This window comes from Thermobia domestica, chromosome 13 (assembly GCF_964235325.1).
Source record: "Thermobia domestica chromosome 13, izTheDome1.hap1.1, whole genome shotgun sequence".
Taxonomy (NCBI): Eukaryota; Metazoa; Arthropoda; class Insecta; order Zygentoma; family Lepismatidae; genus Thermobia; species Thermobia domestica.
The window spans coordinates 119,433,051-119,448,954 of record NC_137466.1 but is presented as its reverse complement, the minus strand read 5'-3'; the positions used below and the strand labels follow the sequence as shown (position 1 = coordinate 119,448,954).

Genomic DNA, 15,904 nt, shown 5'->3' with positions numbered 1-15,904 from the left:
TATTATTCACGTATTCACGAAAGGCTTAATTAAAAAGGAAAGAATGAATGGATATAAAAATTATGTGGACATAATTCTTCAAGGTTTGACGTAATTCAATTATGTATAGTATATATAATTTTCACCAGTGTCTTATTCATAGGTCACAGTACCGTATATAACAAAACAATTGTAAAGTTATTGCTTTTACACTTTATTAAGACAGTAATTGTTTTCCAGTCTAAATTTAGGAGATTAAAGCCGATAACTACTTACACAAAATTAGCGCTGTCAAAAATTCAGATTCACAAAATCCGGATTTAGAATTTCAACTGAAACCGAAATCCGAATGTCCCATAATAAAATGTCAGAAACCGAAATTAGAATTTCGGATAATGAAATGTCAAGAACCGAAAACGGAATTCGGATATTGAAATGACGAAAGCCGAAATCCGGATTTCGTATAATGAAATACTAAAATCTGGATATATGCACGTTGGGCAGCATTAGACAAAATCTTATGAAAAACAATTCCAAATTGTATTACATAAAGACGAAGAAAACATCGTATATTTGAGTATATAGTAACTGGTATCTTAATCTATCTCAAATTAGTTGGCACAAGTATAATCTCCATTATAAATAACATTTAAAGAACTAAAAAAAAAAGAGAGAGAGAGAGAGAGAGAAATTGCACTAGTTAGTAAAAGTATTTGTCACAAATATCAATTAGTGAAGATAACATTGAGAAAAGAAGCAAGAAAATCACTTTTCAAAAAGTTTAATAGCCCATATTTCGGAAACTATAATAGCCCAAACGCTAAAAGTTCCTGACCCAATCAGCCCGGACGAAGTACTATCCAGCCCAATAAAAATGTCGTCTGGCCCAAACACTTGGGGGGCTAACGTGAAGTTGGCCCCTCAAACTTTGTGAGGCTGTAACTTTGTTTCCAGAGTAGCCCAAACGGTAAAAGTTGCTAGCCCAAACAGCCCAAATGAAGTACTTTCTGGCCCAATAAATATCTCGTGTAGCCCAAACTTTTTGGGGGCCAACTTCACACAGGCTCTTGACGCACACCTTCTATTGAAATCAATAGTGGTCAATACATTTTGGGACTTCTGTTTAATTGTAACTGTTATGGAACTTAAGAATGTTTGTGTGGTTGACACAAAAATGGGACACAACAGTGGGCACATTTGAAAACCGATAAAGATAGACAATCGGGCTCGTCACGGCTGTCGCTCGTATTGAATGCGCCAAGTGCTGTTTGGAAATATCCAGTTTTGTAGAAAGCATATCTAATTATAGCTATAAACTTGAAGTGGGTGAGTGATTGCAAGTTAATGAAGTTGTCTCGTTGTCATATTTTGAAGTCAGATGACAGAAAAATGATGTCTGTTATATATTTTACGAAATTCTTATACGGACGAAAGAAGAACACATCCAACGGTTGCATGAGTGACGTCGGGTAAGTGCTACATTGGCCGGTTTCTGCACCAATTCTTTATCTTTATTGGTTCCCCATGAATCAACGAGGAGCAGCAGTTTTATCTGCTCTATAGAAGGCCAGAAAAAGTCAGGCATGAACTCTTTTAGGTTGTTCTTGGTTAAATTTGCACTTTCACCAGCATATGAACAAATATTTGGTGGATAAGGGTTTTATTGGCTGGAAAGTGGCCTCATTTACGTTTGTGGTTGTTCTTCATTCACGTCACTGTACGGCAGTATTGCCACAGTGGCGTGGAAAGTGTTACAGAAGTCTCAAAGTTTATTGACCACTATTGATTTTGAAGAGACGGTGTGCGTCTATAGCCATATGCCACATGACTACTTTTCTGTATATTCTTCTTGCGCTAATTCCATAATGGCGCCTTTTCAAGATGTTCTCCATGATTCACATTACGCCTATTCAGTGGAGCTGTTCAAGCATTGCTCATATCCAACATTTGACCTCAATCCCTCTACTCGTTTCAAACTTAACATGGCATTTCTAGATATATGTTCTATGTTCTATCTTCGTACTTTGCCCTTACTTATCTCTCACCCTGTATACGGTCTGCCACTCAACACCCTCTTTTTTTATGTTTCTTTTGGTGCTGAATCCAGTGCTAGCAATCATTTTCAGCAATGGAATCGTAATGTTCCCTTGAGAGACGTTTGATTTCTATTGGGCTGATTCATTAATTCGTGCGATTCATTTCCAGAATTTGTTTTAGCAGATATCAGTGATTATGGTAGTGCTGTGCAACATACCAAATTGTAGTTATGCTATCAGTAATGTGTTGCACTGTTTCTGGTTTTGCTATGGTTAATTAATTTTATTTTTCAGGGTCTAAAATGTGAAGTATCAAATTGTAAAGAAAAGAAATTTACAACGTATTCTCCTGCACAAGTTCAACAAAGGTTCTAGCTCCACAGAGACATCCAGACAAATTTGTGCAGTATATGGAGATGACGCTATATCTGAAAGTACAATAGGCGCCTACTACCCTGAAATAGTTTGACAGGTCCCGAAGCGGAAATTTTTTATTTGAGCGATGCCTCACGTTCTAATCGTCCACCCCTCTTTGATGAGGACCAGAGGCATCCTTAGGGTTCTCTCCGCCGAAATACCGAGTTACCTGTTAATTTAGCCTAAGTTTAGGGGTGATTTTACAATTTTTTAAAATAATTTACCCTCATATTGCTACGTTCCGTTATACATTCCTGGGTACGCACCTAATGAGGACCATTTGAACGACTTGATTCAAGGCCATTTATTTCAAAGCACCGGAAATTGGCGACGAAGATGGGCAGTGAAAAAGCAACTTTTGAGCGAACCTTCAAAGTATGGGAAAGGTTCAACATATGGTTTAGCAGTTGCTTCATTAACTCAGTGCAGATAATAAGAATCAGTGGGTTGTAGTATATGGGTCTTTACTTATCCGCCATCGTGTATCTTGTTGCGAATTCAGCACTTTCTCTCACGTATTGTTATCGGAGATGAGAAAAGAGGCCAAACAGAAAGGGAACAACACGCCCTTATCAGAATTTGCATCCGAAGAAGACAATGTTGTGTTTCTGGTCGGACATCGAAGGGATTATCCATAGTGAACTCCTACCCTGAAACTGTCCAGCATTATTGCTGTACATTTTGATCCACTCCGACGTATTCATGCAGCACTTCAAGAAAGAAAGGGCCAAATAAACGACATGTAAGAGCGCTAGTTATATATATGTGGCACAAATAGCAATCGTTGCCATTCATCAGCTTGAATGGTACATTTACCCTGAGCCGGTTGTGGCTTCTACAGACTACCGTTTTTTATGGTGTTGCTCGAATGTACTTCATGGCAGATTCTTCGGAAACTATAAGCAGCTGCAAACCTTTATTCATGACTTCTATGCACCTAATCTATCGTGTTCTTTTTGCGTAAAGGCATCCAACAATTACATGAAAGTTGGGAAAAGATTGTAAACAGTGCGAGGCAACACTGATTAGCTAAATCATCAAACAAGAGATGTACCTATGGGTTCGAAACGGCACGAATCAATGAATCAACGCAATATTTACAGGCAGTATGAGCTTTGGTGTCAGGACTATGTATGTCACTGTTACTAAAACTCAAAGAACAATAGACACAATCAGCTACTTAATGGTGTATATTTCCCATATACAGTACATATATAAAATCAATTAATCAATAAATTGGTGGCAAACGACACACTTTTCAACGCCACAAAACTACATTTTTCTCGATTATCTAAAAAATTGTGCAAAAACTTTACATTGAAGCATCTCCGTTTGTTCAGTCACCGATTGATATATGTCTTATTTCTGGACATTATAGTTAAAGAAGTGAAAGTTAGTGAAAAATCGCAATTTCTGGACTATATTTTATTAAGCAATCTATATAATATTATCTTGATAATGTCATAACAAATATCTTGATTAGTGTGTATTTCAGTATCAATTTCATCTCAATAGGTAGCCTATGTAAACGATTTATTAAGAACCGGCGATTTATTAAGAACGATTTATTATGGAGCGTGGCGATTTACGGATCAGAGACATGGGCATTGAGAAAAGCTGAAATATCCAAGGTGGAAGCATTTAAAATGTGGTGTTGGCGCAGAATGCTGCGCATATCTTGAACCGAAAAGAAAAGGAATGAAGACGTGCTAAAAGAAGCTAATGAAGGACGACAGATCAAGAAGATAATAGGAAAAAGAAGAAACAACATGCTTGGTCATCTTATTCAGCACTCCAATTGGATCACTGTGCTGATAGAGGGAAAGGCAGATGATAAACCAGGAATAGAAAGACCAAGGACAGAATATCTAGATGCAGTTACGAAGAAGATATCTTATCAAAATATAAAACAGCTAACCCCCAAATGAGAGAAAAGTTTTATAATGTCCATGTTGCCCCCCAAACTATGATTGAGACGAGAAAGACGAAGGTAGCCTATCGGTCGTACAGCATCAGTTTTGGGGCTGAAAAGAAAACAAAATGATCTTCTTCCAATTTGCTCGAAAACTATGCATGAAAATTTTGCGCTCGCTCAAATAATTTTGTTTAGCTCAGTGAAATTATATATTTAAACCTAGACATATGAATTGGTATATATATCATATTTGAAGAAATTTTTCCCGCTAAACGCTACTAACAATGTAGGATTTAAATACAAACACGTTTACAAGTTACATTCCCCCCTGTGATGATTGTAATAATCTATTTCAAAAATTTTTAATTCTGCATCAAAGTAAAATTTTAATCGAAACGAAATTAGAAGTAAATAAACCAAATTTTTTTGATATTAATGTATTTTTTAAATGTTACACGAATGATATTAATGTAAGAATCCAGTAGATTTAGACGTTTAAAGAATTTTGAGGTGTATAAGATATAAATGCGAAACTAAGCTGGGTAAACTGGAACGTCTAGTACCTTTGATAGCATCACAAACAACCAATAAAATTAGAACTTTTTTTGAGGTGTAGTTTTACTGGTAAAAACCAGAAAGATAAAGAAAAATTGTGTTATGGTTGTCAGCATTCAAATTATTTGCATGTATCTCCACAATACTAATCTAATCCACTTTCTAATCTATAAGAAAACTTAATTACTTTCGAAGACTTACCTAGATTGTTCGTTGGAGTAGCTCTTCGGTCATATCGTTTGAGCAAGGAATCCAGAATTTGAAGATTGCTCAAATTTTGAAATTTGCTGGAAGAAAGAAAAGTAAACAGACGTTAAAGCAAAACTCAAGGTTGGCTTCAGGAATATATAGCATTGGTCAATAAGTTAAAGAACTAAATTTTATATATTCATAAATTTAAATACACGGTCCGACATACAAGGACAATGGACTATGCCATATCTGTTAATTAGCCGATATTTTGTTATTGATTTCAGTATATACTTTTCCATGCCGTAAATATCGCAAAAAGCTAGTCGCCCACTTGCCGGTAATTGTCGATCGCCAATATAGCGACACTTAAGGATTGCCGCTAGTGTGCCACTGGCGGGAGGGTTTCGTCGAGTCGAAACAGATATCTAGAGTCGGGGTGTTGAAGTAACCACCGTGTAGCAGAAAGGACTTCATTTTGATCCGCGCTCCTTCGATTCGTCGCGGAGAATCGCAAAGGGGCCAACACGAACTATCGCCAGTAATGTGCATGCGAATATTATTATTTATTATTTTTCCTGATGAATTGTTCCTAAAGTGAACTCCGGGGGTCAAGATTAACCTTTGCCTCTACATCATGAAGTGGAAAATCTTGAGATGAGTGCGTATAATTGTATGAATTTAGATTGCAACTGTAGCCGATAAGTAGAAAATGAACATGGGAGAACTATGAAATAAAGTAAATAGACGAGCGTCGTTGTGTTATAAAATTACATGGCGAACGCATTTTATCTGATCCCAAACAGTTATTGTCGAATATACACGGTTAAAGGAGGACCAAATTAAAAAGAGCTAAATGATTTATCTTTCTACAAGCGAGGTTTTCTCCATCGCCTCCGTGGCGAAGTCGGAGGAACACATGTCTAGTAATCGTAGGGTTGGTGGCTCCCGCCAATGCCGGGGTACATTTTTTGGTATTGTTTAAAGTGATTTTAGACTCACCCTAATGAAAACAAATCACAAAAATATGTGATTTAGCATATTTTGGTAGAGTAATTTCATTTTCATTTCGTCGCGTCTCTGCCGCTGGTGGTATAATTTTCAAAACGAAAGTGGGGACACTGCGGATCATCGCTGCGGGACAGCCAACTTTTGGCGAGATGTAGCTAGTTGCCCATCGGTGGTCCACGGGGTTGATTGTTATTCATCAACTATCAATACTGAAAAATCTGAGAAAATGTTTTAACCCTAGAAAAACATTGTTGATTATGAAACTTAGAATCAAATTTTGGAGCCAATAATTTGCGACTTTTATTAAACAATAATTATGTATTCTCGAAACAAGGTCTTCAGTAGTTGCATTTTACCTTTGTACGTCAGTACCTTTTATAATTAGGTTACAGTGATCCTTTTTCATTATTGTTTAAAATATTGATTCTAACGCAATACGCAGTCAGTTGCTTAAATTTTATTGAAATTCGTCCTAATTAACATATCACTGAAGCTTCTGAAAGGCATAGTTACTTCAATACAAAAGTTATATCATTTCTATCTTTTGTGCATATGACAGGGTTCCATTCTCGATAAGAGTATAAGTTGATTTATTATTTCAATGTTTCGTATAGGTCCTGTACTGACTAGGGATATTGAACTGGCAAATTCAGCAAAAAAACTAATGCTAAAGAAATAAGTGTGTAAATCCCAAGTTAAGGGAAATAGCTTATATTTAACGTATTATTTTCTAGTATTGTTATTGCACATTTCATCCAATCTTCATCTGAGCACGCAATACAGTAACATACACGTCACTTAAGTATACTTTTACCGCTGTTGTTTCCTTTATTTGAGATTTTCAGGAATTTTCTTACAATTTTGCATGTTTTCAATATTACACTCTTTTGTATTTTCTTTATGACTTTTTCTTCAATTCCAATTGTTTCAAATGCATTCTTGAAAATCTTGTGAATCACTCCCGTATCCAGTACTACTACTGTCTTCCATTTTTCTTTTATGGTTTCGGTTAGTTGTTTGTATGTTTCTACCTTTTCTCCATGTGCTTTCTGTTGGCCTTTTGTATATGGTATTGTGATGTATATGAGGTGTACCTATCCCTTCTTTCTGCTTATTACTGTGATGTCCGACCTGTAATGAAGAACTTCTTTATCGGTTAGTATTGGTTTGTCCCACTAAAGTTTGTGTTCGTCTATTTCTAGTATGGGTTCTGGTTGGTATTTGTAATACTGTACTTCTTCTGGTATTATTTTCTGTTTTATTGCTATTTCTTAATACATGATTTCTGCAACTTTGTCGTGTCTTTAATTGTACTTGACTTGTGTTATCATGGAGAATCAACCTGTAATATGTTGTATTTTTCTTCATACATTTGATATTTGCTGAATTTGTCTCTTGTATAGTGACGTTTTTCATAATATGGTTTTTGTAGGGTTTTGTATTTATTACCTGGTCTTGTATTCCTTGCATGAAATCTTCTGTTTTTTGGATATAAATCTATTTTCATCCACTAAAATGTCGTATGTTTATCTACGTGTTCTTGGTTGTCTTGTTCTAGAAATCGCCGTAGTAGTTGTCTTTCTCTGCATCAGTGGCGTATTTACGATTTTGTTTCGGGGGGGCTTTGCTAACTTTCAGGGGGGTGCCTGAAAATGTGAAAATTCTGCAAGATATTTCATATACTTTACTATAGTAAGTAAGATTTCGGGAGGGGCTTAAGCCTGGAAGCCCCCCTAAATACGCCACTGCTCTCCATTATTTCCTTATGTTCTTTATTGTTTATAATGTTGATGTTACTTTAGATTTATTTCTTTGTCTGGTTTAGGTGAAGTGTCCGCTGTTACTACTGCTCTACTTAGTTTTGAATTTTCTTGTTTTTATAGACAATTTCTTAACATTTGAATTTGTCTGTAATGTAGATTTTGGATGTTGATTAGACCATGTCCTCCTTCGTTTCTTGGTAATGACACTCTTTCTTCAGCAACTCGCGGGTTTAATATTTTGTTAGCTTTCAAGGTTAAAAGGATAAAAGTGGGCAGATTAATTCTATTTTAAAGTTTAAGTGATAAGTACTTTAAATTTCTTTGATTTTGATAAGAAAAGAGAAAAAGAACAAGGTAAATATACCTCTCCTAGAATTATTTAATTATCATGAACTTTTAGTAAGTTATTCATTTTGATGCAGTACGACGTGTGAGGCCATTCAATCGTTTCCACTGCTTATAGTTGAAGTTGGTCAAGTACAGTGGATGAATTTAACCCACCTAATTTCTTGTTGAAAAATATGATTCACTTTAAATTTATCAAAAATCTTCTGATTTTTGTAAAGTTTATTATTTGTTTTGTTACACCTACCTTTTTGCTTAGTTAGCCTGTTATATGGGGTCAGTGTCTCCAGCATGTTAAAAAACAAACAAACACGTTAAGTGCATCTTTTCTATAAATTATCAGATATTCATAAAGAATAACTTGCACTTTAGTCGAGGCTTTACTGCTTACGGTTCACACCAGTCACAAACAAAGGCAAGAATTAGCCTTTTCGTTTGAATTATAATTTCTCAAGAGTGTCGCGTGAAGTTTTCAAGAGAGCTGAAGCTTCACTTTAGGAAATATTTGTTCCACCATAAATTTCATATGATTTCTATGGATTCTATTAAACAAACATATAGCACATGTTTCTTTACGCGTCCATCAGTAAAGTTACCCTATTGTCTTTGGGTGATATTAGACAAAAAAAAAATAAATAAATAAATAAAAAATATAAAATAAATAAAAATAAAAAATAAATTCACCCCCTTCTGAAACAAAGTTTGTAGATATTTTCCTTAAAATTACCTAATTTTCATATACATGCGCTTCACGATTTTTGACTTGTGATAAAATTTTTCACGGTTAAAAATTTGATTAGCTCTAACGTGAATAAAACCTTGTGCTCGTTTTTACAGTGCATTTCACCCTTATTGACTAGTGATAAAATTTTTGAAGCGTAAGATTTTGTTTACTTCTAACGTGAATAAAACCTGGTGCTCGTTTCTACAGTCCATAACACTGTTATTTATTATAATTATTAAATTGTAGCATTGAGGCTATTGCGGTTTTAGTAAATATGTCAATGCGACCGTTGTTAAACTAACGATGAAGAGATGTTTCAAAGTTAATTAAACAACTCTCAATGTAAATTAGTATATAATTCAATTATTTAGTGAAAAAAACTGGAAATTATTACTGTTGATCCTAATTGCAAGCCAGGAGCAATTTCTCTGTTATGACACAATATACAATACCATATTAGCCATTTAACAAGGCATTAAATTAAAGTGGAACATATACCTTTAGACAAACAACGCATTTTGAAATGTAGAATTGTATTCAGTAATCAATAGACAAACGTAATTGGAGCATAGTAATGATTCATTTCACTTTTCATGACACAAACATACCGGACATACACAAACTCGATAACCGCCTGTTCGTAAGTGACTTTACAAGTTGTACTACTTATAACATATTGATGTGAATGCACTGACTCCTCAGCAGACTTCGTACTCTCAGCAATGTACGAAATTTCCTGTTACTGGATTTCACTCGATGCTTCAAATTGTCTGACATATTTTCAATTGGATTTCAAATTAGGGAATTTTGCAGTTCAGACTAGGAGGGACATAATTTATACAGTTTACCAAACATTGTTAGGGTCATCAAGCCTAGGAGGCTCAGGTGGGCAGATCATGTAGCCAGGGTGGAAAAAAGTAGAAACACTTTCAAAGTCTTAACTGGAAGACCAATCGGAAAACGACCATTAGGAAGACCTAGGCGCAAATGGGAGAACAATATTAAGATGAATCTCGCAGAGATAGGAATACAAAGTAGAAACTGGATCCAGTTGACTAAGGATAGAAGTCAGTGTAGAACTTTTCTGAACGCGGCATTGAACCACCGGGTTCCATAGGCCCCATAGAGTTAGGTAGTTAGTCAATTTAGACTAGTCAGGACAGAGTGGCTGAATGTTCCCCAAAAGTACGTATTTATGTACAAATGCTTTGTAGTCTGTGAACATGGTGGTTGTCATTTTGGAAGATTGTAGTATGAACTGCACGTATATAGCGAAGATGGAAAAATGTCAAGTGCTAGTTACTGATAATATACAAATGAACGTATTGGTTCATGTTCCCATTTCACATATATCAGAGGGCCCAAGTCATGGTGAGGTTACGGGTTCTATTATTGTTAAGAGAGCACTTAACACATTAGTGGTTGGGATTCCCCTTAAATTGTAGATCCATGTAGCTGAAAAGGGAAGCTAACATTCAATGAACACATATTTGTTCTAGCTTAAACCATATCCTCCAGGCAATGAGAGTGAAATGTTTAATTTGAGCACCTGACGCCTCGCATCATTGGAATGCATCAAAAGAATGACTCGTCGACGTATGCTATACGTTTCCAACCCGCCACAGTTTAGTGTTTGTGTTTTTTAGCCCATTGAAGACGAGCAACTCTGTGTATCATAGTGAGAAGTAGTTTCTTTAGTGGCACTCGACTCCAAATTCCATTCCATGCTGTTCCATTTGCAATATTCTGTTTGACATTTATTGGAAAGGACTTCCAATCACGGACTGGAAAAAATTACTGCTGGGTTTGATAACGATTTTTCTTTGATCAGGCAAAAAATTTGCCGATGGCATCTGGGTAAGAAAATAGGTGCGACGCCGATGCCGTTTAGCGCATCCATGTCTGTTAATCTTTTCCTTGCAAATATGTTTGTCAGTCCGCTTTGATATTCCTCACTGGTCCAAGCATGACATCAAGTACCACAGATAAAGTTATTTTTCCATGATAGTCTTTGAGAAATATTTGAGTAAAAGCATGAAAATAATATTTATTATTATTCGAAAAATTCTAATTCTTATAATATATCAGCTACTAAAGTTTACTTGGTTATTATTTTTCAAGATAACGCATCTCTTGATCCAATACGATAAGAATAACTTTTCCAGTTATTTTTCAATTTAATTCACATTTCCTAATATACACAAATGTTGCTAATTAAGCCATTTTATGTCTAAAATTAGCCATTTTAACTAGTAAGAAGCAGTTCGGCTATTTGCTATAATTTTAGCCAATTATGGATTCAGATTTTTGCAGTTTCTGTCTATTTGTGTTTAGAGGAAGTTATCCAATCTACAGTTCTCTAAACCACTACTTATGTATGATGGGTGATTGTATAGTTAGTCTGTTTAATTTTAATTTATGTTAACTTGTGCACATTCCGACCCAGATTTGACAAAATATTTCCTAAAATTGCTCATAGCAACGCACAACTCTGCTAAAAATGAGTAATTTTGTGTCAAATTCCGAGAAGTGGCAAGTTGCTCGATGGTTAACAGAGCCGTTGCTACGGGGAGACGAGGGAGGGCAGTTGTCCCGGGCGCTGACAGCAAGAGGCGCCGAACGAGCAAGAAGAAAGAAAAAGTGTTAGAAAAGAGTAAACGACGCTGCGGTCCGTAAAAATATTGGCATACTATTAAATCAATATTATTGTCCGTTCACAAAGAAATAGATTTGTGAAACATTTTCTTGCTCGCTCCGCTCGCAATCTAAAGTTTCAATAAGAGTCACAACAAGTTTTTACTCATCACTTAAAGGAAGTTATTATAGGCCCCTATATGATTTCTTAATGAGGATTTGATATACATACTGCCAATGAATTATTTATGGTGTACGAAGGAAAGTTTTCAAAATCAAAAACGGTCAAAGTTTGAAATATGTGTTTGGCGATTTGATTATGAGTTTGGTTAGTTAATCATGCTTTTCTACCAAATCGGATTAATCACGAAGGTAAGAATGAAGGTATGAAAAATGAGAGGAGTGAAGAGACACACACAAGCTGCTATTTGCTGGAATATTAAAAATGAAGGTAAACAAGGAGAATACTAACATTTTCAATCTTAAAGCAGTTGTAGAATAAAGGCTTAACGGTTCAGAATTTAATCCAACGAATTTCGGCTTTTTCAAAGAATGATCACTACCAATGATTTTTAAAAATTCCATTGACATATGAAATACTTCCAATTTGAAGGAACTTATTGGGATTTTTCCATCAACAACTTGGAAATGCCACAATTTTTGGGTGCATACAAGGGCGCCCATTAGGGGGGGCAAGGTGGGGCGCTTGCCCTCCCCTAAGAGAAAATCGTACTTGGGAATATTTTTGAAAGCCCAATAGAATTTTTACATTAGTTACAGCAAAATTTGAAACTATACTTGAAACCTCGCTTACATTTGCCCCCCTTGGAAACCACAAGATGGGCGCCCTTGGGTGCATATGTATCTAGTTGTGACATATTTTTATCTATCTGCATATATACAACAGATATACACACATTATATATATATATATATATATATATATATATATATATATATATATATATATATATATATATATATATATATATATATATATATATATATATATATATACTGTATGTGTGTTAGTGTATTTTTAACATGTCAACTAATAATGAGCAACTTTAAATTCAGAATTTTTATTCATTATGAAATTAAGTAATTACTATTATAATTTCAAACGCATGTAGTAACCAAACTATATTTTGGATTTGAAGATTTGAAGTATAAACATTAAGCATATTCTTCACCTCCATCGATCGATATTGAGAAATCCAAAAGAAGGCTCCTTGTGAGTTTACGTTACACTTCACAAAATATTTTTTTTAAAGCAAAACAATTGAAATTAAAATATCATTTATGTGGTCACTTACAGAATAAAATTATTACTGGAAATTAATGCTATCACCCATTTCTAACATTTTATAAGCACATAGTTTCTAATGTATTGAAATTTCATTTTTTATCAAAAGTATGAAACGTTGTAAATAATTGTAAATTTCCATAACTATTCTCAAAGTGGATTTGTATACAACCAAAGGTAGTTTTGTCAAGTTCAACAAGAAGTCCAGTAAACACATTACGCATATAGACGATTTAATATATTTTGGAGGAGTAATTTTGTGGTTCATTCACGCCTATGGCATGGGGAATACCTAGAACATACTATGTACGTTCTCCAGGTACATTTCAGACATATGCCTAGGGGCGGACATAGACTGTGACTATTACTTGCCATTCATGTGATTTCTCTCTTAGAGGTACATAAGGCACATACTGAACACAATCCCATATATCTGAGGGAATATGATAGGCATATGCCTGCTGTTAGGGCTGGTGCGAAATGACAATGACGCTACTGGCTATAGTTATGTATGCTACGTTTTAGACTATTTACACATCTACCTGAACAGTATCTGCTCATACAATTGTTTCTTAATAATCACAATTTCTTTATAATGTACTGTGCCGTTGAGATATAGCTTGGTATCAGTGAGGACAATAATAATAATAATAATAATAATAATAATAATAATAATAAAGTAATATAATTGTACAATTCTTTCCTAGCATTTAATTAAAGAAGTATAAAGCACAAACATGCATGGATATGCTCGATGTAGAATGGGCTCGCATGTTGATACTTCCTTACAAACTACGAAAGTTATTTTAAGTATCTTGCTCAACAGTTCACCACACATAATAATAATAACTCGTTCTCCCCTTCAGTGACTATCTATCTGATCATGATTCTCCACTTCATACATCTATGGACAGCTATTCAGAAGCAAAGCGATTTTCAAACATAACTTAGAGTTTGCATTATAAACGTGTGCCATTTTATTCAACGTAATTTGCGCTTGAGATTTTGACCATTCTTTAAGAAATACTCATTGTTTGAAGCTTTCTTTCAGGAATAGTCTTGCGACAGAAAAAGTAAATATTTCATTGAAAAGCAATTAATCCTGAGTCCTCTGAAAAATAATCATATTTATAGAGGTCATCTTTTAGTAGTGTAACTGATTACTGCTAGATAGCGAATATCCAGTGATTAGATATTGAGTTAGACAGTGTACTATAATTAAAGAGAAAACTGAAACCTGGTCACCTTTTTCCAAAAGTACCTTATGAAAATCTGGAACGGAGTCGCTCATATCTTCAAAATAATTATCCATAAACATTATAATGATAGATTTTCTGAATGATTTCTGAATTTTGAACGCAGAAATCGTCCTTCAACAACCATCATTAATAAAACAAAAAAATTGATTTCTGAAATAATTTGTTCCTGTTTCTTCGATTTTATTAGTGTATTATCGTATTATTCTATATCGTATTATTGTGTATCGCATTATTAGTGTATTAGTGTATTATTAGTAATTAACTTATCGTCTTTAATTTGTATTTATCAGCTGGTTGTTCAGGACACAATGCAGAGAAAACTGAGTTAAAATATATTCCATTCTTCATTCAAAGTAAAACTTATCCTCTTCAGGGCCGGATTAACACACGTCTGCGCGCTAGGCTATACTTCTGGAATCGCTTGTCCACCCCAAATAGGCCTAATATGAATTTCAAATATGTTCCTACTTGTTGAATTTGAAGATGCTGCTGCTGCTGTTTTTCATTCTGTTTCAATACATGAAAAAAAAAAAAAAAAAAAACTTTTGATCGAGCTGTCAGACTTCGTTGTAAACTACAACGACAAATTGTCATTGATAGTGGCTCTTCCATTTCAGTCTCACATAAAGTCTAGATGTTAAGTAGAACTCACAGTATTAGGGTCATTAAGTTCAAGAGGCTGCGGTGTGAAAGCCATATAGCCAGAATGAATTAAAATTTTAACTGGAAATTCGATTCAAAAAAAGACAATTAGAAAAACATATGGCAGATAGGGAGCCTTTTAAGATGGATCTCACAGAAATAGAAATACAAAGTAGAAATTAGATCCAGTTTTTTTAAGGACAGAAGTCAATGGAGAGATTTTGTGGAGGTGCCATTAACCATAGAGTTAGTTTTTTTTAGCTACAACAGAAATTTCCGCATTGGAAATTTCTAGTGCCATAAATTAATTTATTTTGTACAAGGAGGGGCTGAGGAAGCGAAACAATCTGCCCAAGGTTACCAGACAAACCTATGTCTGGTCCTCTTAAAATTAAGTTAGGACTTTTTTGACCAAATAAAATGTCACAATTAGGAAGATTTTTTTTTAAAAAAAACAATACGTACTTTATTTTCAATCTTCTCACATGTCTCTCTAAAGTTTTCTTTTATTGTTCTTGCAGAGTTTTTCCTCTTTTTTTTTATCATTTTTCTTTTGCTGTAAACTTAAAAGGTGAAAGATTCAAGCCGCAAGTAGGGAAGTTACATTACGTGTGGAGAACTTTGCCTTCTGTCTTGTGTGTTAGGCTTTGAGAAGTTCGAAGCTTCGCATAGCAAATGTAATCCACTAAACTTTCTTCCTTCCGTTAGCAGCCCAGCAAACTTCAAGCTTCGTCAAAGATAGAACAAAAACGAAAAGTACTGAGAAAGATCCAATTCACCTGACAGGAGTCTCAGTGAACCATGAAACATTCATTGAATTAAAAGCTAACGGTAATAGAATCAAGGGAGACAGAGAGAACCGGAACAACCATTTTGTTCTTCGGAGATCAAAGGCAACTCAAGTTTTAAGTTTCAAATATTCAAACGGTTAGCTTTTTAACTTCACAATACAAGCTACGGATTTTGTTAATAGCTTTAAAGTATGCAGATTCTAAAGTAATACTGAATATGCACTACGTGAATATATTTTCAATTTAAGAATCCACTTCACTGAATTATTTATTAAGAGACTTGCAGTCTCGTAAGTTATTAGCAATCTCTCTCTCTCTTTCTCTCTTAAGGATGATTA

At 34.7% G+C, this 15,904-nt stretch overlaps 1 protein-coding gene across 1 annotated transcript in view; it reads right to left on the bottom strand.

Moving 5' to 3' along the window:
• LOC145668452 (glycine receptor subunit alpha-2-like) overlaps nucleotides 1-15,904 on the bottom strand; it is a 985,563-nt gene that overhangs the window by 243,733 nt on the left and 725,926 nt on the right. Inside the window, exon 3 of the mRNA XM_081736332.1 lies at nucleotides 5,104-5,189. Coding sequence (XP_081592458.1) covers nucleotides 5,104-5,189 — 86 coding nt within the window. The remainder of the gene's footprint in view (nucleotides 1-5,103; nucleotides 5,190-15,904) is intronic.